The sequence below is a fragment of the Telopea speciosissima genome, chromosome 6 (assembly GCF_018873765.1).
Source record: "Telopea speciosissima isolate NSW1024214 ecotype Mountain lineage chromosome 6, Tspe_v1, whole genome shotgun sequence".
Taxonomy (NCBI): Eukaryota; Viridiplantae; Streptophyta; class Magnoliopsida; order Proteales; family Proteaceae; genus Telopea; species Telopea speciosissima.
Window position 1 is genome coordinate 43,625,814 of NC_057921.1, and position 27,814 is coordinate 43,653,627.

General features: G+C 41.2%; 1 protein-coding gene across 1 annotated transcript in view; it reads left to right on the forward strand.

Annotated features, from left to right (window-relative positions):
- The window catches only part of LOC122664344 (helicase-like transcription factor CHR28), a 126,586-nt gene that overhangs the window by 65,455 nt on the left and 33,317 nt on the right, over positions 1-27,814 (forward strand). Inside the window, exons 9-10 of the mRNA XM_043860120.1 lie at positions 25,846-26,412; positions 27,346-27,555. Coding sequence (XP_043716055.1) covers positions 25,846-26,412; positions 27,346-27,555 — 777 coding nt within the window. The remainder of the gene's footprint in view (positions 1-25,845; positions 26,413-27,345; positions 27,556-27,814) is intronic.

Genomic DNA, 27,814 nt, shown 5'->3' on the forward strand with positions numbered 1-27,814 from the left:
TTTATTTTTTCAGAAATTATAATAAAAAAATTAATAACTGAAAAATAATCCCGGCTCCATCTAGTGATAGATCGGCCAAAGATGTTTAACATATCTCAAAACCACATGAATCTATCAAGGATTGCACAAATTTTGTTGAAAAAAATAGATTTGGGGAAAACTAGAAAATACCTTTGAAAAATCTTCAAATAGGTGAAGATTCTTGGACTGTTGGAATTGAATCTTCAATTTAATACTTGAATCACACTTGAAACCATGCAATCCATCCAAGATTTGAAGCAAAGAAGAAGAAAATGGAGGTAGATGGTTGTTTTTCTATTTTTTAGAGCCTTAGGACAGAGCTCGCGAGATTTGTGAGTTCTGTCCATGTAGGTTCTTTTATAAATGGGGGTAGATGGGTTAAAATGGGTTAAAAAATGGGTCAAAACCATATCTAGACCTGATACTCGAGATCTCGGCGAGAAATTGTAAACTTATAATGTAAAAAGCAGGAAAAAATCTTAAAAATATGGGTCAGCTGCCTGGGTCGAGACGATACCGAGATCTCGTCGAGATCTCGCCGAGAAAGTGTAAAAATTTAATGCGTATCATGTATCGACTCGGTTTTTTAAAATACCGAGAAACTCGACGAGATCTCGAACCATGCTTTCTGCTTGATATGGGAAACACAAGGGTATGGATGTTGTTGATACTTTAGACCATTCAAGGCGAGCTAGGAATGAAATGGAATCTAGCATTGAGAAGGTTGACAAGGAGGAGTTAAATGTTTAGAAAAGAAGAGAAAGGAAGACTTGTCAATAACCCTATTTGGATCCTCATCCTGAGCTCTACATTCCAGAGTCAGTAATACTCCTTCCCCTCCTTCTAAGTTAGATATTCCTATTGTTATTCGAAAGAGAACGAGAGCTTGTACTAATCCTATAGCCAAGTTTGTTTCCTATGATGCTATCTCTCCTATAAGTGTTGCCTTCTATTGAGAACCATGGGATTGGAATATTATCTCTTTACTTTAGGGTTTTATTATTTTTCCCTCTTTGACTAGTTTGCCTTTAGGCTGTAATTCTCTCTATAAATAAAGTGGACCTCTGTCATTAATGTCAAGTCATATTATCCTTCAAACTCTGATTCCGAACTTGGTATCTCAGTTGCTCTTTCCTCCATCCCCATTCCCAAGAATGTCATCGAGGCCATGTCTGGCCTAAAGTGGAAGGAAGTTATGAATGAGGAAATGATGGCCCTTGAGAAGAACTATACTTGGAAGTTTGTTGATCTCCCAAAGGGGAGAGTTCCGATTGGATGTAGATGGGTCTACTCAATCAAGTGTTGATCAAATGGGACTATTGAGAGATATAAGGCCATATTGGAGGCCAAAGGATGTAGTCAGATGTATGGAATTTACTATTTGGTGGCATTTTCCCTTGTGGCTACACAATTCGGTAAGAGCCCTCTTATCATTGGCAGCCAATAGAGATTGGCCATTCTACCAACTGGATGTGAAAAATGCATCCCTCCATGGTGATTTGGAAGAGGAACTGTATATGCGTCCCCCCACCAGGCTTCAAGTTTCTCTTAGCAAAGGGAAAGTATGTCTTCTGAAGAAAGCTCTATATAACTTCAAACAGTCTCTAAAAGCTTGGTTTGAAAGGTTTAGACAAGCTATTTTGAAGAATGAATACAGTCGGAGTTAGGTGGGTCATACTTCTTTTTTTGGTGAATAAAAATATATTACCAAAGCTCGAGATGGGCGAAAAGGGAAAGCGGGGGAAGAGGAAATACAAGGGAGGGAGAAAGGGGGAGGGGAAGAGCCAAGCCCCACTAACGGGAGCGCAGCAGAGAGCTATCTAGGCCCCAAGTAACAACAATATGCCTGTTCCTTGGGGAGTCCAAAAAAGCCTTGGTGGGCAAAAGACTGAGCTTAGAGGAAACCTCCCAAGAGATGGCTTTCCAAATCAGGTCAAAGGAACGAGAGTTGGAAGTCCATCTCCTAAGGTTCCTCTCCATCCAAATGTGGTAGAGGGTAGCGCCAAAAACAAGCCTGCCAATGGTGTCATAGGTAGAGTCGCCAGTGAAAGTCATAACCATCCAAAGCCACTCGCGGTCGAAGCTAAGAATTCTCCTGCAGCGAGGCCAAATGAATGAGAGGGCTTTTTTCCAAATGTTGGAGGTGAAAGGGCAAGCGAAAAAAAGGTGGTTAATGTCCTCAAAGCCATTCCAACAGAAAACACAAGAAGGGGGGGCAAGGATTCTTCGGTGGGAGAGGAAGGCTTGGGTAGGGAGGCAAAGGTTTAGGGTTATCCAAGCTAGGAAGCTGTGACGGGGGATGTGGCCTTTGAACCAGACTAGCTTGTGCCAAAGGACAGAAGGGGCATGGTGTCTAACTAGGTTCCAGGCTGATTTGAAGGTAAAGATGCCATTAGTTGAGGGAAGCCAACAGACCTTGTCCACAAGACCATGGGGGGGGGGGGGGAAGGGGGAAGGGGGAAGGTAGGTCATACTTTATTTACCCAACAAGGCAATGGTGCCATCACAACTCTCATTGTGTATGTGGATGACATTATAGTGACTAGAAATGATCAGAAGGAGATCAGGACCTTGGATCCTTGAAATATTTCTTGGGAATTGAAGTATCAAGGTCATAGAAGAGGATAAATATCTGTAAAGGAAGTTTGTGTTGGATTTGTTGAAGGAAACAGAAATGTGGGGTTATAAACAAGCAAACTCTCCTATTGACCAATATCACAAGTTGAGTGAAGATTGTGGACCTTCTTTAGTCAATGCAAGGAAGTACCAGTAATGTAAGACTAGAACCAAAATAGGTCTAATCCCAGGCGAGATCAAATAGAAAACCTCCAATAAACAAGAAATCATATAAGGGAACCAAGAGAACAATGGGAACTCAAATGAGGGAACAATTTCCTTGGTTGAAGTAACAAATAAAACCCACAAAGTTGTAACCTGTTGAAGCAGCAATGATCTTGATGTAGTAATCTTCAAGAAATCAATGTGACTATCAGTTGAAAGAAATCCCCAAAACTTGTAGCACTCTTGAACTCGATTTGACTGAAACTAGGGTTTGGAATCAAGAACCGATGGAGGGGGATGGGGGAAGGGAATGGGGTAAGTGTTAGAGTTGTTAGTATTTTTGTATAAGGGTATGTTGGTTGAACCGTGGGTCAGAGAGAGGAAATAAAATAATGGAATAGCTTGCATTAATGAGAGACAGGCCCCTCTATTTATAATAGAGGGGAAGTTACAAATAATAGAAGCTAGGTGATGTGGGACTAAAACCCACATAGCCGACATAAGCTAATAACACTTAATAACATAAAATTAACCCCAAAAGGACCAGAATACCCCCACGGTATTCTGGAGTACATATATTCTAACACTCCCCCTCACGCTGGATTATACAAATATGAAAGAAGGAAGATCCAGCGTGGACTAAAGAAAAAAAACTCTCCATAACAATGCTAACACTCCCCCTCAAGTTGGCGCATACAAGGTAATAATGCCCAACTTGAATAAAATGGGAAAAATAAGTTGTAGCAGATTCCAGCTTCAAAATGAATGCAGCTCCCAAATAGACCTTTAAACTTGGACAGACTTGATCAGCAAAAAAGGCATCTCTCACCAATCTTTGTCCAATAATTAATCGCTGAAGTACAATCTTGAAGATAAGTAACTAGGGTAGCCGTCAGATGAGTCAAGCAGCAGTTAAAAATCAAGCAGCGCAAAAAATCAACCCAATTTGTAGAACCTCATATAGGCAGGTAATAACCAAACATCTTAAAAAAATAACCAAACATCTTCAAAACTTTTATCACCAGCCTCCCCCTTACTGCAAACCTAACCCAATAACAAAGTAGATACCCTTTGGCAATGGTGAAACTTCTGACCTTTTTGGCAATGGTGAAATCTCTGACCTTCTATGTTTTGCACCAAGTAAGTATCCCTGTATGTTTTGCTCTCTGCAATGGCTGCAGGTATACTGTATATAATCCCCCCCCTCACGTGTAGTGCACGTGGACATAAGAGAGATGATTGCAAAACATAACATTCCAGAGTTTGGCAATGGCTGCCAAGTGTAATGGAAAAAGAAGAAAAGGCAAACAAGAGAATACCATGATCTTCCAAAGTGTTTATGAGGAATGCCAAGGTATGTTTCGGGAGGTGGTGAAGGAAAAATATCAGTGAGATAATGAAGTAGGAGCAAATGATGCAATATATAAAGTTCCAACCATCTTCCATCGATCAAACAAACACTTTTGATGGAAACCCCTGCAGGGGAGAAACTCCTAACTCCAATGGTCAAATCTGAGAAGTATACAGATCTGATTTGAAGTAAGGAAATGCTCCATCTTTCAAGGCTTGATCAATCTTCAAACAAGGAGGAGCAATTGTGCGAAAAACTCCAAGGTAGAAACTTCCACATGCTAAACAGTACTAACGAAGATATTCGGACAGCAGTTGAATGAGGAAGCTTCAATAAAAACTGGATCAGATCTGAATCAGTAACAATGCTAGGATTCAAGCTCCAAAGTATGCTGGATTTGAACCAGAAAAGCTCCACATAACTGAATAGGTTCGTAGGTGCAGCCAATAACCGTAGAACACACTGTTGTAGTCCCATAGAAGCTGATCTCCAGGGTAGCAGATTCGAGTCTTCCATAACGAAAGAAATTCGATCTCCAATAAGAGGAAACTCAGTCACAATCATAGGGCAGCAGTATTCCACATGAAGGCAACAATAACACATCAACCAGTCATACTTACAGAAGCCAATCAATAACACTAGCTAGGTAGGTAGTGAAGCTCAAAATAACCAGCAATTATAAGATAAATAATTAGACAAATCCATAGGCAGTTGAAGCAGCCCACCATAGAGGAATAAGTAAGTGAACTAGTGTATAAATTGAAGAAACCAAGCTAACAGAATGAACTGTAATTTTTACTAAAAAAACCTGATGAATGATGCTGAATAATGGGCTGAATACTCCTCTGATGTTTATAAAACTCTCCTAAAAAAATCAGCACTAGTGGGCTGCCCTAACCCTTAGATCGATTATAGCCAGGGTTTTGTAAAAAACCCTGAAAGTGAATATCGATTGTAGGGAAGGGGGCTTCAACAAAAGTGAGGATGACTTGTCAAAGGTGCAGGCTTATTGTAATACAGGCTGACCTCAACTGCTGGAATGGATCTCCAGTTCGAATGACCAATCTTCTTGGTAATTGAGACTTGATCTTCATGTGGGAGAAATACCAAAAATTGCAGAAAAAGAGGGCAGCAGCTATCTTGTGCAGTAGACTTCTTCAAGCCATAAATAGTTGAAGTAAAATGTCCTTCTTGATGGTAGAAACACCAAAAAACTCCAATAGCAGCAAACAACCCTAACCCAAAAATCGATATGGGTCAGGGTTTCGAAAAAACCCTGAAAAGAAGGATCGATTGGGGTTAGGGGTCTTCAAACACTTGGAAAGAGGCTAATACTGAGGTCGAGTGATCCTTGTAGGTGGAGTAATCATCCCTCCAAAAGGCAGCAAAAACTGAAACCTGTAACCCTGATGTCGATTTGAGTTAGGGTTTTAATAGGGAACCATAAAAGGCAGGATGAGAAGAATTTGCTATAGGGAAAATCCAGCCATCAGATTGTGTTCAAACTGAGGTCGATTAGGGCTTGGTTTAGTTGGGAAATATCCCTAAAATATTGGCTACATCTGACAAGGGAAACCCCAACATCGATTGGAGTCAGGGTTTTGAAAAACCCTGACAAGGTGAAATTGATTTGGGGATCTAGGCTGGAAAAAAATAACAATTGATGGAGATAAAGAAAAAAGGAAGTTAGGTTTAGGAATAGGGTAGAATAGGCTGGAAAAAGGCTGGATAGGGTGTTCCTAAATTAGAGGATCAGGTTTAGAGAGATCTGATCTCAAAGAAGGGGAACTCCAAATCGCAGATGCGGCTTCCAGCAGGGTTTTTTAATAAAAAACGATAGAAGAGAAAGGGGGGCAGCACTAAATCATCGATATTATGTCTACCTCATTAGTGCTGCCCCTGTTTCTGGGCTGAAAGGGAGAAGAACAGGAGCAGGAAAAAACGAGAAAAGGGAGAAGAGGAGGTGAGATCGATTGGAGGAAAAGAAGGGAGAAAATAGGGTTTTTCTCTCTAACCTGGATCAGACCAGCTCTGATACCATGTTGGTTGAACCGTGGGTCAGAGAGAGGAAATAAAATAATGGAATAGCTTGCATTAATGAGAGAAAGGCCCCTCTATTTATAATAGAGGGGAAGTTACAAATAATAGAAGCTAGGCGATGTGGGACTAAAACCCATATAGCCGACATAAGCTAATAACACTTAATAACATAAAATTAACCCCAAAAGGACCAGAATACCCCCACGGTATTCTGGAGTACATATATTCTAACAGGGTAGTTCTGTCACTGTCTTGTTATAAGACATGACTTAAGTTGTTTTTTTCCTTTTTCTTTACTTATTTCCATTTACCTCCCAAGGGAGGTCAGTGTAATTCCAGAAGTTACTAATGAAGTTAATATGTGTGTTGAGATATCTCTCAACACACAATCGTATTCTCTCCAAACTTTCTTCTCTTATTCTCTCTTCCTCTTCTTCTTCACCTTTCTCTTACCCTACTTCTTGTATTTACCTATTCATAAATCTTAACTTGGTATCAGAGCAGTCCTTCACTGGTTTAAGAGTCGACTAAGGCTTGGTTAGTCTTCCTTTACCTCTTCTTGGAACCCTAGAAAAGTAGAGGGTTCCATTAGAGGCTGTATTATGTGAAATACCAACTATACAACATTCTTTGGAGTTGCTTCTTTCAACCCAACAGTAATGGGGGGAGTTCTCTTGCTCGTGGAATGGATTTGAGGCCCTAGAAGCTGAACAGAGCATTTCCGCCAGCTGTAGAGTGTTATGCTCATCTCCTCCTCAACTCTCTATCATTTGGCATGTGAATTGCAGCTTTTGGATCGCATAGGGGTCCTCTTTCAGACCCCACCCTGTTGTCAAAAGTCCTTGATTGATGAGCATAGCTTGATCCTTTGCTGGTTCTCAGTTATCGACAGAATCTGTTTTTTATGCCTGTGAGTTGTTTTTTTTCGCAGAAATAGCATAGATGACTCTTGTTGCTTGGTAGTATTATCTATTTAAGTGCACTTGACTATTATGGAGTGGAACCGAATTGCTTTGTGAGTGTGGATTTCCCTTCGGTTGTTGGCTGAACTGCTATGCAACCTGTTTCTTTGAGTTGGACTGTTTACTTGGCTGTTTCCTTGTGATTGGGTACAAATTTTTTTTTTTTTCTCCCCATTTGTTAGTTGTGCAAGTCACCATTCTGCTGTGTTGAGCATTTGTTTGGAACCACACCCACCATGACTGGGAATGATTCTGAGGTCACTGGACCACCTACTTGCAAGCCAAGTAGTGCTTCTCCAACTATGGTTTCTTTCGATCACTCCAACACCCAAATCTCTGTTGTAAAGTTGGACAATACCAACTACTTGGACTGGTTTCGTTCTGTGAAGATGTTCCTTAGAAGTAGGGGAATGTTGGGGTATATCACTGGTTCTGTTACGGAGCCTGCCACTACTGATCCAGGATATCTGAAGTGGGAGACTGAGAACTCCACAGTTATGACTTGGTTGGTTTTCTCCATGAAACCTGAGATCAGTAGGAGATTTATGGACAAGGATACTGCCAAGGAGATGTGGGATAGTGTTGCCAGGACCTTTGATCGAGTTGGTGACTATGCAAAAGTGTACCAAATTCACCAAAAGGTCATCAATATGAAGCAGGGTGATAGGAGCATATCTGACTACTACAACACTGTTATCGGCCTGTGGCAAGAATATGATCACTATAGGTATCTTCGGCTGTCAAACTCTGAAAATGATGCCAAAGTTTACAAGAATCAGGAAATTGAGCGGATTTTTTCTCTTCTTGGTGGTCTCAATCCAGAGTATGAGCCCATTCATCTGCAGATTTTAGGGAGGCTCCCTTTTCCATCCTTGGATGAAGTTTGCAGTTACTTACAAAGTGAAGAAACCAGGAGAACAACTATGGACATTGTGCCATCTACTGAGAGATCTTCTCTTGTCTCTAGTTCCCACAAAGACTGGAAAAGTGGGGGGAAAGACCAAGGGCCAACTCGTGGAGATTACCGTGAGAGATTTAAATGTGATCACTGTGGAAAACTGGGTCACACCAAGGACAGGTGTTGGGATCTTCATGGACAGCCCCCTGGTATGTGTGGTGGTTCTTCTGGTGCCCATGGTGGCAAGCGAGGGGGAGCTAGAGCACACTCTGTCACATCTGAGCCTGCGCCATCTATCTCCCAGCCTAGTTCTGATTCCCTTTCACAGGATGACATTGCAGCCCTCCACTGGCTTATGTCTCACCTTGGAGGGTCTCCCACAGGTACTGCCTTTAGAGGGCCAGCTTTACAGGTCTCGTCTGCCCCATCCACTGCTCCCACTTGGATTATTGACTCAGGTGCCTCTGACCACATGACTGGTATGTTACAGTATTATGACTCCTATTCCATTTGCTCAGGCCGGGACAAGGTAAGGGTTGCTGATGGTTCCCTTTCCTCTGTCTCTGGTAAGGATAATGTGAGAGTTACCCCGTCTATTTCCCTTGAGTCTGTCCTTCATGTCCCTGATTTTGCTACTAACCTATTATCTGTAAGTCACCTAACCAAATCCTTAAATTGTTGTGTCACCTTCTTCCCTTCGTATTGCCTTTTTCAGGATTTGGAGACAAAGAGGGTTATTGGCAGTGGGACTGAGAAAGGAGGACTATATCATCTTGAACCACGGTTACCGGAGCCACCTACTGCTGCAGCTTATGTTTGTGGTCAGAGTGACCGTAGTACTTTGGAATCTGTAATGCTTTGGCACCAACGCTTGGGTCATCCATCTTTTGTTGTTATGAGGAGACAGTTACCTCATTTGTTTACTGTTTTTCCTTCTTCTCATGTTTTTCAATGTGAATCATGTATTTTTGCTAAACATTGTCGAACATCTTATCCTTATCATGGTAATAGATCCACTGTTCCTTTTTCTATTGTTCATTCTGATGTTTGGGGCCCTTCCCCTACTACTTCTGTGTCTGGTTTTCGTTACTTTGTTTCATTCATGGATGACTATTCTAGGTCTACTTGGACTGTTTTGTTGAAACAAAAGAGTGATGTTTGTGTTGCTTTTAAAGACTTTTATCAACTTATCAGTACTCAATTTGGTACTCGGATCCAAATTGTTAGGTCTGATAAGGGGGGTGAGTACATGTATGGGGGGCTCCAACAGTTCTTTACTGATAACGGTATCATCCATCAACTAGTGTGTGTGGACACCCCTCAACAAAATGGGGTGGCTGAGCGAAAAAACCGCCACTTGTTGGAAATAACTAGGGGTCTCCTCTTTGGTATGCATGTGCCTAAGACTTTTTGGTCTGATGCACTTCTAACCGCTGCCTTTTTCATTAATCGGATGCCATCTCCACTCCTTGGCTCCAAATCTCCCCTGGCTCTTCTTTCTCCTCAATCCTCAGTCTTCTCCTTGCCTCCAAAAGTCTTTGGTTGTGTTTGATATGTTCATGTCAACAAATCAGCCCGCACCAAGCTTGATCCCAAAGCTCTTAAGTGCATCTTCTTGGGCTACTCTGATTCAACCAAAGGCTATAAGTACTACCATCCCCCTTCCCTAAGGCGACTTCTCTCCAAAGATGTCACCTTCTTTGAGTCTATTCCTTACTTTTCTTCTACTCAACATCCTGTTCAGGGGGAGAATACTAGCAATGAACATGATGCTGATGTTATTCCTTTTCTATCTCCCTTACCTACCTCTACTTCCCCATTCCTATTTGATATTGGAAAGTACAAAGAAGTGGAGGACGTTGTTGTTGATATTGATGCTAGTAGTGGTGGTGATGCTAGCATGGAAAAAGAATACAAGGGAACAAGATTCAAAGATCATGTATTGACAAGAGGTGAATGCTTGTTGAAGAAAAGAGGAAAGCAACCATGGTATGTGATGAAGGGAACGGAACCCTGCGAAAATCCCTCTTTGGATCCACATCCGCAGTCTCATCCTCCTGAGTCAGGTAATACTTCTCCCTCTGAATTAGATCTTCCCATTGCTATGAGAAAGGGGAAGAGAGCATGTACTAACCCTATAGCCCAGTTTGTTTCCTATGACTCTATTTCTCCTACAGGTATTGCCTTTTCCACTGCCCTTGAGTCTTCTTTTATTCCCAAAAATGTCATAGAGGCTCTATCCGATCCAAAATGGATGCAAGCAATGTCTGAGGAAATGTTGGCTCTGGAAAAAAACAATACTTGGACACTTGTTGATCTTCCTAGGGGGAGAACTCCAGTGGGATGCAGATGGGTTTATACAATCAAGTATAGATCCGATGGTACAGTGGAAAGATACAAGCTAGGCTGGTTACAAAAGGGTATAGTCAGGTGTATAGTATTGACTACCAGGAAACTTTTGCCCCCGTAGCCAAGCATAACTCAATCAGGGTTCTTCTTTCAGTAGCTGCCAACAAAGATTGGCCAATGTATCAGAAGAAGTATACATGCAGCCTCCACCTAGTTTCAAGTGTTCCTCGGCTGAAGGGAAAGTGTGTCTCTTGAAGAAAGCTCTCTATGGCCTCAAACAATCTCCTAAGGCCTAGTTTGAGAGATTTAGACAAGCCATCCTGAAGAATGGGTATTATCAGAGTCAAGCTGACCACACCTTATTTATCAGGAGAGATAATGGTACAGTTACAACTCTCATTGTCTACGTTGATGACATTGTGGTAACTGGGAACGATGTGGCTGAGATAAACATATTAAAGTCTTATCTGGCTAAACAGTTTGAGATCAAGACCTTGGACTCCTGAAATATTTCTTGGGTATTGAGGTTGCTAGATCAAGGAAAGGAATCAATATCTGTCAGAGGAAATTTGTCTTGGACCTTCTGAAAGAGACAGGCATGATGGGTGCAAGCCAGCAACTTCCCCCATTGATCCGAATCATAAGCTTGGGGATGAATGTGGCTCTCCTCTCATAGATGCAAGCAAGTATCAAAGATTAGTTGGGAGGGGAAACTAATCTATCTCTCCTTGACTCGACCAGACATCACTTATGCAGTTAGGGTAGTGAGTCAATTCATGCATGCTCCTAGGAGCGGACATCTGGATGCAGTGTGTCGTATCATTAGGTACTTGAAATCCTGTCCAGGAAAGGGTCTTCTATTTGCCAAGCATGACCATTTGCAGATTGAGGGTTACACAGATGCTGATTGGGCTGGTTCAGTCTCTGATAGGAGATCTACTTCTGGGTACTGCACTTTTGTGGTTGGTAACCTTGTTACCTGGAGGAGTAAGAAGCAACCAGTTGTAGCTAGATCCAGTGCGAGGCAGAGTTTAGAGCCATGGCTCATGGAGTATGTGAACTTATATGGCTGAAGAGACTATTTCAAGACTTGGGCTTTGACACTAAAGGCCCAATGAGACTTTATTGTGACAAGAAGGCTGCTATAAGTATTGCCCATAATCCTGTTCAACACGATCGAACCAAACATATTGAGGTTGATCGACACTTCATCAAAGAGAAGCTGGATTCTGGTGAAGGTTCGAAAACTCGGGTCTCGGAGCCATCTCGGCCCAGCCAAAAACCGAGTCGAGTCGAGATCTCGCCGAGTTCTCAGCGAGTTTTTGTAATTTTATTTTTTTGACTCGGAACCCCATCTCGGTGGGTTTTAGACCTCTTTTGGGTCTGAAAGTTGGTATTCAGCCTATTTTAGGCCATTTAAACACAACGGCATTATTAGATTTTGCAAAAACAAAGTCCAAATAGGACTTTTACATCGGACCCTAAGTTGGTAGGCGACGACGTACTAAAATACCATACTATATACATTAATGACATAATTTAGTAATAGAAAGCTAGCAAAACATTCAATTAATAGTAAAACAACTTAATAAGCATTACAAATGTTAAAGTGATACATCAAATTGCTTAAGTTTAACAATGTTACAAGTTACAACTCTCATCACATAAAATGAGATTGAATCACATATTCATTCCTCACTTGTCCCACATAGTCTTCCCATGACATATTGTTGCTCCATTGTTGCATATAGTTATCCACAGCAGTCATATAAGAGTTGTCATCCACATATGGCAAGGCCCCTATCCTAGGGTATAGTTGTTGCCATGTGGCGTGAGACGGTTGCCATGAAGTGTGAGATCTACTGCTTCTGCTACTGTCATATTGAGGCATGTATGGAACTGGGAATGTGGGCCCAATGCCAGACCCAGTGCTTTGATAGTCATACTCGTGTTTTTTTTTTTTTGGGTGAATAAAAATTTCATTACTAAAAGAAGAACAACCCTTAAATAGGAGGGAGGAAAATAAGAACCAGCAGCAGAGGCTCAAACAGGGTAGCCCGCTGGAATAAGGGAGATAGATGAAAGGCCCCAGGATACAACAATGAGTCTGTTCCTTGGGATGTCAATACAAGTAGAGGGAGCAACTAAACTAAGTTTAGAATTGATTTCGAAGGAGATGGAATCCCAAATCTGGTTGGAAGATCTAGATTTGGAGGTCCATTTCCGAAGATTGTGCTCCATCCAAATGTGGTTGATGGCCGTAGAGAAATCCATTCTCCCAATCACATCACAAAGAGTAGAACCACCAAAGGTCATATCAACCTAAATCCGTTCTCGGTAAAAAGGAAGGATCCTCCTGTTTCTCGGCCAGCATTTGGAGAGGATGCCCTTCCAGATAGAGAGGGCGAAGGAGCAGTCAAAGAAAAGATGATTTGCATCTTCAATCCCATTCCAACAAAGACCACAATTGGGAGAGACCATGATGTGGCGGTGTCTGAGGAAAGCTTGCATTGGGAGGCAGTTGGAGAAGACTCTCCAGACCGTGAAGCTATGCTGAAGGATGTGGTGCTTGTACCAGACAAGTTTCCTCCAAGGAACAAGCAGGAGGCTAGTTCTAACAAGATCCCAAGCCGATATAGTGCTGAACTTTCCTAAAGTGCTTGGCAGCCAAGAGACACAATCGTCCCTAGTGAAAGGTCTTCTGGAAATAGATGGCAGTAAAGTCCAGATAGAAGTAAGAGCAGGGTTAGAGGAATCAGGCAGATCCCAACCATCGGCATTAAGAATATCAACCACCAAGGCACATCTAGGCAGCCCGGAGTCATAGATCATTCTAGGGCTGACCTGGTGAAGCAGAATACCCAAAGGATGCCAGTGATCTAACCAGAGCAGGGTGGAGTTCCCATTACCAATGTGAGATTGGATAGATCCAAGAACCAATGATCTATTATCAAGAATTTTGCGCCAGGTCCAAGAAGCATCCGAAGCTATGTGGACAGTCCAAATAGAGTCCGAACGGAGAAGGCCCGAATATATCTAGTCCACCCAAATACTTTTAGCCTTTGACACAATCTTCCATTATAATTTGATAATGCCAGCTGAATTCACATCTTTTATCCTTCTGATACCCAAGCCTCCTTCCACTAATGGATGACAAACTGAGTTCCAACTAATAGGCTGGAGGAATCTTATAGCATCAGAGCCTTTCCAAAAGAAAGAAGTCATGAGGGGCTCCAAAGACTTAATGATGGACTGAGGCAACCCGTAGATACCAAACCAGTAGATATAGGAGGCTTGGAGAACAGATTTGACAAGCACCAAGCGACCTGCATAAGAGAGAAGTTTGCCTTTCCAATGTTGAAGACGTTTCCTGATAAGATCCAGCATAGGAGTGTAGTGATGAGCCGATAATCTTGCCGGGATCAAAGGAAGGCCCAAATATTTCGTAGGAAGCTGACCAATACTGAAGCCACATATACCCTTCAAAGCAGCCTTTACATCATCAGGAACCCCGGCTAGGAAGAGAAGAGACTTGAGGGGGTTGATGTGAAGCCCCAATAAAGCTTGAAAGTGCAGCATACAGTTCATGATAGACTCAAAAGAGGTGATGGAGGCCTTGGAGAAGATCATGAGAGATCATCAGCGAATTCAACTGAGAAAGCTTGAGGGCTTTGCATTTGGGAATAGGGGAGATGAGGTGCTGATCTGTACATAACTGAATTTCCCTGGATAGGATTTCCAAAGCTAAAGTGAAAAGGTAGGGGGAAAGAGGGCAGCCTTGACGCACACCTACAGTAGAGCCAAAGTAGCTTGCTGGGCTGCCATTAACAAGCACAGAGAACCTGGGAGTGGAGATACAGCAATGAATCCAATGAATGAATACTGAAGGAAGCCTCATTTTGATCAAGACTTTGGCTATAAAATCCCATCTCAGAGAGTCGAAGGCTTTGTGGATGTCAATCTTCATAAGAGCAGCCGGGGAATGGTTTTTCCTTTCAAAGCCTCTGATAATCTCATTGCACAGGAGGATATTGTCACAAATACTTCTACCCGGGATAAAGGCAGATTGGTTTTCACTGACTAGAAGATCCACCACAGTCTTGAGCCTGGAAGCAAGGATCTTAGCTATGAACTTGTAAATCAGGTTGCAAAGGGCAATGGGCCTGAAATCAGTCATCACAGAGGCTCCCTCCTTCTTAGGAATGAGGCAAAGAAAAGTGTGGTTCACCTCGGAGATCTGACTGGGGTTGAAGAAAAAGCTTCTGATTGCTTTGATGAGGTCATCCTTAATGATATCCCAAGCTGCTAAGAAGAACCCCATACTGAATCCATCTGGCCCAGGTGCCCGATTCAGCTTGATAGGGCAATAATTTTCTCCTCATTGGGAATGGCACTAAAAGACTGAATGAGCTCATTTGGGATGAACTTGTTGAGCACATTATCAGGGATTTGATCAGCCTCATCCAATGGACCCGAGAAGAGATTCTTGAAGTAGTTCACAGCCATATCTTTGATGTCATTCACATTAGTAATTGGAGAACCATCAAGAGCATCCAACTGAAGAATGGAGTTGTAGTTGGTTCTAGATTTCAAGGATCGATGGAAGTAGGTTGAATTAGAATCCCCTAGATCTAGCCACTTGATCCTAGACTTTTGCTTCAGGAAAGTTTCTTCTTGGTTGAGGAGTAGAGTTAATTCAAGAGCAGCAGCTTTTTCTTCGACAGCCAATTGGGTATTGAGATTGTCCAATTGAATCTGCAGCTGAATATTTGCAAGCTTTTCCTTGCAGTCCTTTACATTTTGAGAGACATTGCCAAATGTGCTAGAATTCCAGACTTTGAGGGCAGATTTCACATTCCTAAGCTTTCTTGCCAAAGCTAAGAGGGGGGAGGAGAAAGCTTGGACAGGTTTGTCCCAAGCATCCTTGACAGTAGTCAGAAAAGAGGGGTGGGTGGACCACATGTCAAAGTATTTAAATGGTTTTGGACTAAAGGAGTTATAAGGTTGAATGGATAAAGCTATGGGGCTGTGATCAGATATACCAGGGGAGTCAAAATTGGCAAAGGAGGATGGAAAGGAGGACAGCCAAGTTTCATTAACTAAAACCCGATCCAATTTGCAGGCTATTCTAGAAAGACCAGCGCTTTTATTGCTCTAGGAGAAAAGGGGACCTGTCCATCGGAGATCATCCAAACCCAAGTCATCGATGCATTCATTGAAATCAGCCATTGAATCAAGGTCCAAGTGGTCACCTCCCTGTTTTTCGAACCCAAATCTGATGACATTAAAATCACCATCAATACCCCAGGGGAGAGAGTCTATGGGGCCAGCAAGGTTACGAAGATCAGACCAAAGCGACTGCCTCAGCACAGGACAATTGAAAGCATAAGTAACAGTGAAGAAGAAGGAAAATTGGTTTAAACAATCCGAGAAGTTTAGGTAGATGAATTGGGCTGAAGAGGAGACCAAGGAGATTTTGATTTTACTGGGATCCCAAAGCACCCATATACGACCATCAGGGTGGTGAGAATAATTGGATAAGAAAGACCAGCCGGGGGCAATGGAGTTGGAGATTCTAGCAGCATTTGGCTCTCTGACATGGGTCTCGAGCAAGCAGCAAAAAGTAGCTTGAAGTTGGCGGATATGGGAACGAACAGCAGCGTGTTTACAAAGGGAATTGAGACCCCGAGTATTCCACATAATGCCAAGATTCATTGAGGAAGATTTGAAGATTGCAACTCAGTCCCAAAAAGCCGGGACAAGACAAAGGCGCTACGAGAAGCAGAGGAGCTGTGGTGCCTTCTGTTATAAGAGGAGGCAGGGGGATTACAGTTTGCAGAGATCAAAGGAACAGGGGAGTTGCAAGGGATACTGGCAGGAGGAGAAGCGGGTAGGGACGAAGGAGAAGTGAAACAATTAGAATTGGAAACTGGGTCAGGTAAGCGGGTATCCGACCCAGATAGATTAAGAGAAGAGTTGGGCGAGAGAGAGGAGTGGGTCCCAGAGAAAGAGACAGACGAATTTCTACTTTTCTCTTTCTTCTCTTTCTCTTTCTTATCTTTCTTTTTGGATTTGCCTTTTTTAGTGGAGCATGTGTTGACTGGCCAAACTGACTATAGGCACTATATTCAGATCCGATGCTCTCCTGGCCATAATCATAGTGATGATGAGGCTGAGATGAATGCCACGACTGATGCTCACTACCAGTATCCATACTCATGCTTCCAAAACTTGCTAGCATGGTGTTCATACTCGTGTCATCATGCTGAGGTTGGTTGTGTTTGCGACCCGTCCTTCTCTTGTACGTTTTTCTGTGGCCACCATGGTCTTGATCTTGTGTGGCATGTGTAAATTGAGACTCACCTGTGAAACGCACAAGGTCCTCCTGCGTTCCCACTTCATGCTGGTATTGCTCGCGCATCCCCTCTTAACGATCATCATAATAACCACCACTCTGCATGCCAGCACCACCACCACCACCACTACCACCAGCAGGGTCATCACCATCACCATCACCATCATCACCATCATCATCATCATCATCATCATCAGGAGCAGTTCCTGTTGCAGCCTCAAAAGGTCTCGGTGACTCTGAATGTGTACGCCCCTCTTGCGACATATAGTCGTCAACATCTGTACCGGTTACGGACGCAATGGTGGAGTCGGGCCTACCTCCAGGCTCATCCATCTTTGGTGCACCACAATCCCTCACCCACTGGAATAGAGTCCTCTTGGAATATGTTGGCTAGTTCGATGGGATCTTTGTCATTGGTCTCAAATTCTTCACGTATGTGCCTCATTCTTAGTCTCATATTATAATGCACATACACCAGCTGCTCCAGTCGTTGACTACCCAATCTGTTCCGCCTCTTTAAGTGTATCAATGCGAATGTACTCTAGTTGCGCTCACACCCAGAGGATGAACAAGTTTGTGAGAGCACTTTGACTGCTAACTTCCTCAAGTTGGGTGAACTTGTACCATAAAGCACTCACCAGTCAGCTGCATTATAAACATAGAATATTAAGAATATGTGCATTCTAAAGGGATAAAATTATAATTCATAAATGTAATGTCATGTCACATTGCCACCTACCAGGGTCTGACTTTTGTCTACCCTCCACTGCAGCTTTTGACTGAAACTTGCTGAGGCCTCTCTGAAGAATTTGATATATTTTCATTTTAAATTTCAAACATTGTTAGAGGCATTAGTATTTTCTATTTAGTAATTACATTCTTTTACTTACTACTAAAGTCCTATACTCTCACCTCATCATTGCAGTCAGCTTGTGTCTTGGCATTGGGCTCCAACTTCTCAATAACAGTTTGAACTGCCACTAACAAATCTGTTTAGCCCAAGATTATGCGAGTACTGGTACTTTGGATTCAAATAGTATGCTAGTAAAGGGGAAACCACAAATATAACTTGTTAGTGACTTAATACTTTTGAGTTTTGAATATGTAAATGTAAAAACTCATATAAAGTGTAAAGTATGTTGAAGTGTTAAACTCACCAACTTTATGCAATGGATGACTCAAGTGCTTCTCCCACCGCTCATCAATGATGTTAATGTATGACCGAGCACTTCGGGGTAATGCAGCTCAGACCATTTCCTTCATCTTCTCTAGGGCAGCATATATGTGGGGCAAGGTAGGCTTCTTCTCTGTGTCAACCATCCTTAGTACTGTCACCACTAGCTCTAATATGGCAACAACTTTATGCAAGTCCTTCCAAAATTAATCACTTGCAATGGTTTGTTATGCTGCCTTCCCTTCTTCTGTCCTAGAACCTTGCTAACCAAACCACTGTTCACTTGCAAACATAGACCTCAGACCTATCACCTTCGTCGGAAAGCTCTTCAATGCAATGTAATTGGTAGCAAATCAAGTGACACCAGGCCTCACTAAATCCCCCTTGCATTTTTCCCTCATCACGGCTAAAGCATAACCATGGTTATACACAAAGTTGGTCACTTGCCTTGCCCTATTGACCACACCAGCCACCAAAGCTTTTTTCCCCATGTCCTTTAGCATTAAACCAATGGAATGTGCTGCATATGGAGTCTAAAAGAGGCGGATCCTCTTACTCTTCTTGTTCATCAATTTCTCTCCAGCCTTCTTAAAATTAAAACCGTTATCCGTCACAATTTGGATAACGTTCTTTGCGCCTATATCTTCCTCCACCACTTGCTTCAGTAGCTTATACAAGTATGATGCATCCTTTACATGCTTTGATGCATCAACAGACTTCAAGAATACAGTCTTCCCATTACAACTCACCATGAAATTTATAATGGACTGTCTAGTAGGTCCAGTCCAACCATCAGCCATAAGAGTAACCCCATATGTGTCCCACCTTGGCTTTAGACCCTCTATGTACTCTTTCAGCTCCTCTACCTCTTAAGGCAAATATACATTATATAACTCATATGGTGAAGGCCCCTTCCATCCTGGGCCAGCCCTCCCTGCAGCGTCAAGGAATGCATTATAGTATGTTCCTTGTGCTACATTAGCTGGAATGCCATTGTATAGCATGAACTTTCTGAAGGCTTTCCGTGCTTCCTCTTGTTTACCACCAAGCACTTGCGGGATGGTTGGCTGGTAGGCATCTTGTTGCCTAAAGGTAGATGGATCCTGCTCAAAAATGGGATCTGGGGAACGTGCTCGTGGTCGGGCTTGGGGCCATGGGATATCTCTTGTGCCAGTGCTTCTCCTCCTCTCATCTTCTTGCACTGGTGCAGCTGAGCCAGATCCACCACCTCCTCTTACTTGCTTATATGCTCTCATATTCTCAAAATGAAAACTTTGTCTACTCTGCCAAAGTCTGCTGGTAAATCCTCCATTCAGCCTCTGATTCGAACTCACCAGGTGTAGGCTTATATTCAGTATCATCTCCTACTCCACGGATCTCTACACCAGGCCTTTCTAGAACTGCCTCATCAAAAGCTATTTGTTGTCTTTCCCTCTCAGCTTTCTTTGTTCGTACTCCTCTCAAGTTTTGTGTCATAGCCAGTTTCACTTGGCTCGGAACATTTCGGCATGCGGCAACATCCTTGCCTGTACCAGACAAATGTTGCTTTAACCTAGTTGCTCCTCCAGAATTTAGAATCTTTCCACAGTAGTTACACTTTGACTTCTTTTTGTCCTCGGACATCGGGACTACATGTAGCCATGCTATATCCTCCATTGTGTAAGAAATATCTTATTTTTTACACTGTTACATAAAAAAACATGTATTAGTAACTATTACAGACTTAAAGTAAAGTATTAAACACTTAAAGTATTGTATTCATAACTATTAAACATAATCTGAAGCTACTAGAACAATCAAATACCTATCTCTTATTTATTTTCTAACCCTAGTATTTATTTCTTAATTAAAAATAATATTTACAATTTTTATTAAAAATAGTTATACCTTAAAGTATAAAATATTATAGCATAATGATGTGTTTGACACCATTTGAAGTTGGACATTTTGTACATATGTTGTGCATAATTTTTCAACAAAAACAGGTATTTTTCCTTAATTTTATATATTTTTTAAACATTTTAATAATATTATTATTAAATCTGAAAAATAAAATATTTTTTTTAATGGGTGAAAAAAAAAAAATGACTCCATGAGGCTGTAGAGCATCCAAACTTGTCTAACATATATGGAAATCACATCCAAATAATAAGTATTTATCCTATTTTTTTCAATTTCTTTTTTGAAAAAAGTCTTTTTTTTTCAGAAATTATAATAAAAAAATTTAATAACTGGAAAAAAAATCGGACTCCATCAAGTGATAGATCGGCCAAAGTTGTGTAACAACTTAAAATCACATGAATCTACCAAGGTTTCATCAATTTCTTTTGAAAAAAATAGATTTAGGGAAAATGGCTTACCTTTCAAAAATCCTTCAAAAACTTGATCAATCTTGCAAAAGTGAGCTTCAATCTTCAGTTTGGCAGCAAAATCACCTTCCAAAGCTTTCAATCCATGGAAAAAATGAAGAGTAGAAGAGAGGATTTGAGAGAAGAAGTGTAGAAGAGAGAGATAAAGAGGCCTCTTGACAAAACTCGCCGAGATTAGCGAGTTCTGTCGAGATGGCCTCCTATATGTTAAGTTAAATGGGTAAAACATAGACCCGAGACCTGAAACCATGCCCATGACCCGAGATCTCGCTGAGATCTTGGCAAGTTATTGAATTTTTCTTTACTCAATGGCTATCTCAACCGAAAGCCGATATGAACCGAGATCTCGGCGAGATATTGAACTTTTATCACTCGCTGGCTATCTCGACTCGGAAATTCAAAAAATCGAGAATCTCGACGAGTTCTCGCGAGTTCTCGGTCCATGATTCTGGTTGCATTTGTACTCCTTTTGTGAAGACAGGTGATCAAATAGAAGATGTTTTCACCAAGGGTCTTGTTGCTAGTCTATTTAGTAGCCTATTGAGCAAGCTGGGAATGTATGACATTTATTCTCCAGCTTGAGGGGGAGTGTTAGAGTTGTTAATATTTTTGTATAAGGGTAGTTCTGTCACTGTCTTGTTATAAGATATGACTTAAGTTGTTTTTTTCCTTTTTCTTTATTTATTTCCATTTACCTCCCTAGGGAGGTCAGTGTAATTCCAGAAGTTACTATTGAAGTTAATATGTGTGTTGAGATATCTCTCAACACACAATCGTATTCTTTCCAAACTTTCTTCTCTTATTCTCTCTTCCTCTTCTTCTTCACCTTTCTCTTTCCCTACTTCTTGTATTTACCTATTCATAAATCTTAACTGTAAGGTGGGGTTGGCTATCTCAGCCTGGGCATCTCACCCATCCTATCTTAGGATTTTCACAAAGGCTCAAGCCAATAGTTCATTAATCAAATTCGTGTACAATGCTGGCCTCCCTTACAAACTAATATAGAAAACTCAAAAATAGACTTAGACACTAAAAAGGAAAGGCCTAACCCAATCCTTAACTAATAAGGTATCCTAAATTGACTAAGAAAGTGCAATAATAAAGAAAACAGGCTCAAAACAGGACTGTAACTAAATTTTTGAAGTAAATCCCGTTTTCCTACTTTCTACCCATATTTTAGGCCCATTAAATTGGCCCATTACAAAGAAAACACATGGGAATAAAAACCCAACACATGTATAACCCAACCCAAGGCTTATTTCCATTAAAATAAGCCCTCTAATGTCCTATCTACATCAACCAGAGATTAATGGAAAAGCTGGTCTATATCTCTCTGAGTCGTCCAAATATCACTTATGTTGTTGAGGTAGTGAGTCAGTTTATGCATGCTGACATGCTCCCAAGTGTAAGCATTTGGATGCTGTGTAGCTCATCCTCAGTTACTTGAAGTCTACCCCAGGAAAAGGACTGTTATACACAAGACACAACCTTTTGAGGATTGAAAGCTATACTGATACTGATTGGGTAGGCTCTGTTTCTGATAGAAGGTCAACATCAGGCTATTGCACATTTGTGGATGATAACTTGGTCACATGGAGGAGCAAAAAACAGCCTGTTGTGGCTGCATCACGTACAAAGGCAGAATTTAGAACCATGGCTTATGGAGTATGTAAACTCCTCTGGTTGAGAAGGTTGGTCCAAGAGTTGTAGTTTGATACTGAGAGACCTATGTAGCTCGATTGTGATAACAAGGTTGCTATAAGTATAGCTTAGAATCCCGTGTAACATGACGAGACAAAGAATATTGAGGTGGTATTAAGGAGAAAATTGACTCTGGATAAATTTGCACTCCTTTTGTGAAGACAAGCGACTAGTTGGCAGATATCTTCACCATAGGGCTCATCTCTCACCAGTGTAGTACCCTTCTGTGCAAGCTAGAAATGTATGAGGGGGGGAGTGTTAGAGTTTATGTAATAAGGGTACTTTGTTATTATCTTGGGTTGTGTTTTTACCTTTTACCTCCCTACCAAGTTATCAAGGCGACGCCATGGCATCCAGGCACCTTGGTCGCCTAGGTGGATGCCTTGCCGCCATGGCAGTGTAGCCTTGTTTTTTGACCCTCTAAAATGCCATGGTCGCCTTCCCGCCTTGATAACTATGCCTCCCTAGGCTACCATATGTACTTTCTTCTTCTTCCTCCTCGGATCCTTTCCTCTCCTCTTCTCTCTCCTTACCTTCCCTCACATTGATCCCTTCCATTCCTTTCAACTCTTTTTATAGACATAAACCCCCATGTAACTTATCCTGATCTAGAGTAAAAAGTGAACTCTTGATGGGACAATTATGAAGAATAAATAACTCGGCAAAACTTGATGTTAAGTCCATCATGACCCATTGATTGTGTGAAACCCGCTATAAATTTGAACTTTTGGAACCTGTGTGATTTCAGGTTCTGGTTCAATGCCCATGCTAGCCTCTATGTTGAGGGCTGCCTTGGTTGAAAATTCAGACCAATCTCGTGACTTGCCTATAAAGGCATTCTGATCAGCCAACTAACTTAGTAGTCTCTAATGAGTCTGAGATGTCTAGCGGAAGACAACACATTAGCTTGGCATACTGGATTGATAGCCTGCAAAACCTCACTCTATTCTTGACTGGCTTGTAGGTGAGAAACCCTTCTTGTATGTTTATGTATGGTAATTTTTATTTAAATAGTATATAGGGGCAGAATGGTCATTTCCTTTTGTGGGACCCACATTCCCAATGCGGAATCCAACTGCCCATAGTCTACCCCAGCTGGGTTCCCGCTTATGTCATATGACATCACCTATATGACTTAGTTATAACTAATTAGCTAAATATTTCTATTTAAAATCAGATTTTAGAAACACATTCCCAAAACTTATTTTTACCCAACTAAACCAAACATGCCTCAGTAGAGGTTTCCTATATAAGGATTTCTCATCCTTACTTTTCATTTTTTACCAAACTAAGACACCAAAACCGATTTCAGCAAAGGAGAAGAGGAGAGAAAGAAGAAGAGAGAAGGGGACCTAGGGCTTTGACATTGCTGTCCAATTGGGTGCTTGGAACTTGAAGATCACACTTAAAGCTTGGAATTGGGGCTGCCATTAGCTTCTCTATACTGATTCCTGGTAGGTTACTTAATTTCAGTTCTGTCTTAGGTGTAATTCCTTTCCTCCTCCATTTCATTGAGTTTACAACTCAATTCAACCAACCCAGGCAGCCTAGTAATAATGTTGGATAAATCCCCAAATTGGAACCTGTTTTTGGGTTTAAATGACCCAATTCACTATACCCACCTTAATTGTACACTTTCCCATCTAATTGAGCCATGCATGTGAAGATCCGTGCAAATTCAGCCAAACCCCCAATTCTGAACTGGCAGCCGGATAGAGTTGCAGGCACTATGGCGGACGTCCGGCTGGTTTAGTGTTTGCATTCGGCTGCCCCCTGCTGTGATTTGTTGGGTCTGGTTGTTTAGGGTATTGACCTAGGTTTTCTACTATAACTAATACATACTGTTTAATGGTTATATAGGACTGTAAAGCCAGCTTATTAAGTATTTAAGTTATTATTGTGGGATTGGATGCTAATTTAGTTTGGATACTCATCCAACTTTAAGTAAGGGAATTTGACCTTAATTTGGTGTGTTTAAGAAATTAATTTCTGTTTTGTTAAGTATGCCATATCATGCACCATTCTTACAACTCTAATCATATAGTTTATTAGCTTTTATTTCTTTGCATTAGATATGGATGATTTAGGATGCATCTTCATATTGCATTGCACATATTATTGTTCTTGGAATTACTTGGTTTATGATGATGTTACTGGACAGCTTACTGTATTACTCTTATTGAAACATATACCATCATATTAGACTGCATATGGTAGGACTGACATAAACCCAGTAACTACGGCCCTTATCAACAGGGGAGAGGTGTTGGATAACCCGTGGTAGGTCCGAAGGGATGATTCCGGAATGCCATTCACTGTCTCATATCCGAAGAACATTACAGGAATGGGAACAAGCAGTAGGGTTAGTCACTGGGGGTTTGTTAGCGTCAGATGTATAATGCCTGAGCTGCCAGGTCTCCACTGTAGTAGAATGGTTTCGCTCGGGTGACCAACGTCTGGTTATGTGTTTCCGGGACCGAGGCTATCATTCTATTACAGTAGTACTTATACTCCATGAGACCTAGTTTCCATGTTAGGAGCATGTTTACCTTAGGCCATTCATCATCGACTATTTGCATATATTTGTGTGTTTCCCTTACTGGGCTCAATGGAGCTCACCCCCGTGGATATCCTTATTTTTCAGATGATACTACTTCTTCTGTTGCGGTTGTTTCTGTGGGAGCTTCTTCCGCTCAGGACCCTCCTACAGCTCATGGAGTTGATACTCCACTCTTTGTGGAGCACGATGTCTCGTGCTCGTGTGACGATTGTGCATTCTCCTGAAGTGCCTGACAGAACAGGCTATTTCCCCACTCTTCTGTTTATAAAACACTTTTGTATACTTAGCTTTATATAGATGTTGTATCTTTTGTTTTGGGTTACTGTGTGAGATTGTCAGTGTAACTCAAACTTCTCTTCTATATATAAAAGCATTATCATTAGTCTTCTCTATTATTGCCTTAATCTCTAGTATTTAAATTGCTTCCGCTGCGTTTAAATTTTGTATTGTGATAATTGTTGTAAATAGGGTACTGCACTTGCGATCCTTAGGGATTGGTTGGATGTCAGAGACATCCAGTCACACTTGGCCCTTATGAACCGGGCCGGGGTGTGACAGATTGGTAGAAAATATTCAGCTTAATCATTGATTTGGATGACGAAGGAATGTTTATATATAGTTTCAAAATGTTTTAACGAATATTCTTAGATCAGATGGGTCAAAGTCACCTGATTATACTGAGGTATTGTCCACATACTCTCTAAGGTGGGACCTATTCAGGTTTAGGTCCTGACCATTTCAAAGTTTGACATGTTGCACATTATGACTCCACAGACCTGAAACCTTCCACTGTTAGAGAAGACTCGTCATCAAATCTTGTAATTGTTCACCATCTACACCATACGGCTAACTTGTGCCTCCCGTTTGAAGGAAATTCCCAGTGAGGAAGTTTGCATTATTCTGTGGGTGGGGTTTTTTTTTTTTTTTTTGGCTATTTCTTACTGGTCACAAGCACCTGTAGCAAGTGCTGTATCAGAAGTTTCTGAATGCAAATAACAATAGGCTGATACCATCAGATAATGAACAACAATGACTTCTGTTAACTTTTTTTTTTTGATAGGTTTGTGCCATAACTTCTAGACCTTAGTTTCTCTTCTATGAAGATTTTTATGTCAAGTCTCCAGAAGTGAGTTCTTTCTGTTGTTGACCATCTCTGTGTACTGTTCTGACAACTTAATCTTGTATATAGAGTTATTTTGCTGGATAGCTCACATTATGAAAAAAATTTTTGCTACAGATCATGTTACTTGCTCTCTTATTCTTTTAGTACTTGATTCTTTACAGGACCCAGTCCCACCTGAAGAAGCTGTTGTTACTATGTGTGGCCACGTCTTTTGCTATCAGTGTGTATCTGAATATTTAACAGGCGATGACAATCAGTGTCCTGCAGATGAATGCAGAGAATCACTAGGTTCTGATATTGTGTTTTCTGGGGCTACTCTAAGAAGTTGTATTTTTGATGAGAATGATGGTAATTCCAATTCTTTGGAGGTTGCTGAGAGATCTGTGGCTCCACAGAGTGTGTACAGTTCTTCAAAAATTAGAGCTGCTATTGAAATTCTGCAGTCTCTTAATAAGTCAAAGAACCCAAGTTCAGTATTAAGTTCTCAGGGCTGTGGTGCAACAGGCTCAGACTGTTGTTTCTCTGATGCTAGTGATGTACAATGTGTACATTCAAGCCCTCGAACAGAAGGACGTGTAAAAGCTATTGTTTTCTCCCAGTGGACTAGCATGCTGGACTTACTTCAGAGTGCATTGAATGACACTTGTATGCAGTATAGAAGACTTGATGGGACAATGTCCCTGCCTTCAAGAGACAAGGCTGTCAAAGATTTCAACACTGATCCAGAGGTTTGGCTCCTACCTCACTAAAGTGTTGAAAATCTTAACTGTGATAGTTGATATTGTTTTTATCTATTTTTTCTTAAATTTTTTTGGGTTTAAAACTTGGGTTTTGGTTGGTTGATTTCACAGAAAAGGAAAAGGGACAAAAAAAATATTTCTCAAAATTTTTTATGGTGTTTGGTTGTCAAAGGAAAAGATATTACAGTTACTTCCTTGAACTTTTTTGACTCCCTCTTCTCATTTTCTCCCCTCATTTCCCTTACCCTTTTCGTTATCCAATGTGTACAAAAAAAGTTGGGATGACTTTCTCCACTGTTTGAAGATCTCATTTTTCATTTATTCTCCAACCAAATTCGTGAATTATCCAATTTTTTCTCAACCTTCTCTCCTTGTAGCCTCTGGGGAAGCAACCAAACACAGCTTTGAAGTGGGTAATATGGGAATTTTGTGCAAACCACAGGAGGTTTATATTTATTTGAAAAAAGGAGAATCAAACCATTCAGTTCCATGGTGGTACCGTGACTTCATTCAATAAGTTGTTGCTTGATCTATTGCTATGAGTCCATTAATTGGCAATGCCGTGCTGTCCTTTGAATGCTTGCTGGAGAGGATGTCAGGTTCAGGTAATCATCTGGGAAAACAGAAACCATAAGGGACCACCAAAGGTCGGATGTGAAATGCTTACAAAACATTGATAATAGGAAACACCTGGTAGACTGATGGGGATGAGAGCATTGCGCAAGCAGGCATTTCCTAAGCAATTCTAGGTGGTTTCCTCTGTATTTTCCTGGCATTTGCCACCAATCTGCATGCTGTTTCCTGTGTTTGCTGTGCATGTATCGCATCTAGGGCTTACTGCATTGTTTGGGAAATAACTATGAAGGGCTTTTATACTTAACTTTCCTGATTTGGTTGTGGACTTTGAATATTTTATTACAGGTGACGGTTATGTTGATGTCACTAAAAGCAGGAAATCTTGGTCTGAATATGGTTGCTGCTTGTCATGTTATACTGCTAGATCTCTGGTGGAATCCAACAACTGAAGATCAGGCTGTTGATAGAGCACATAGAATTGGGCAGACTCGGCCTGTAACTGTTTCTCGGATAACTGTCAAAGATACCGTGGAAGATCGGATATTAGCTCTCCAGGTTTATTTAATTTCCTTTCCCCAACTTTTTATTGGTTCCAGTTATGTTTTCAGCATAGATTTTGTGTAATCTACTATCTTGTTTAGTTGTGTTTTGAAGAGGCTTCATAATTTGTCAAACTTTGAGATAATTTAGGACACAAATGTAAAATAAATAAATAAATAAATAAAAACTGAAACTTTATCCTGTTATTCTTATTTCCTTAAGATCTTTTTTTTTTTGGATGAATAATAATATAAATTACGAAGAAAGAAGCAGG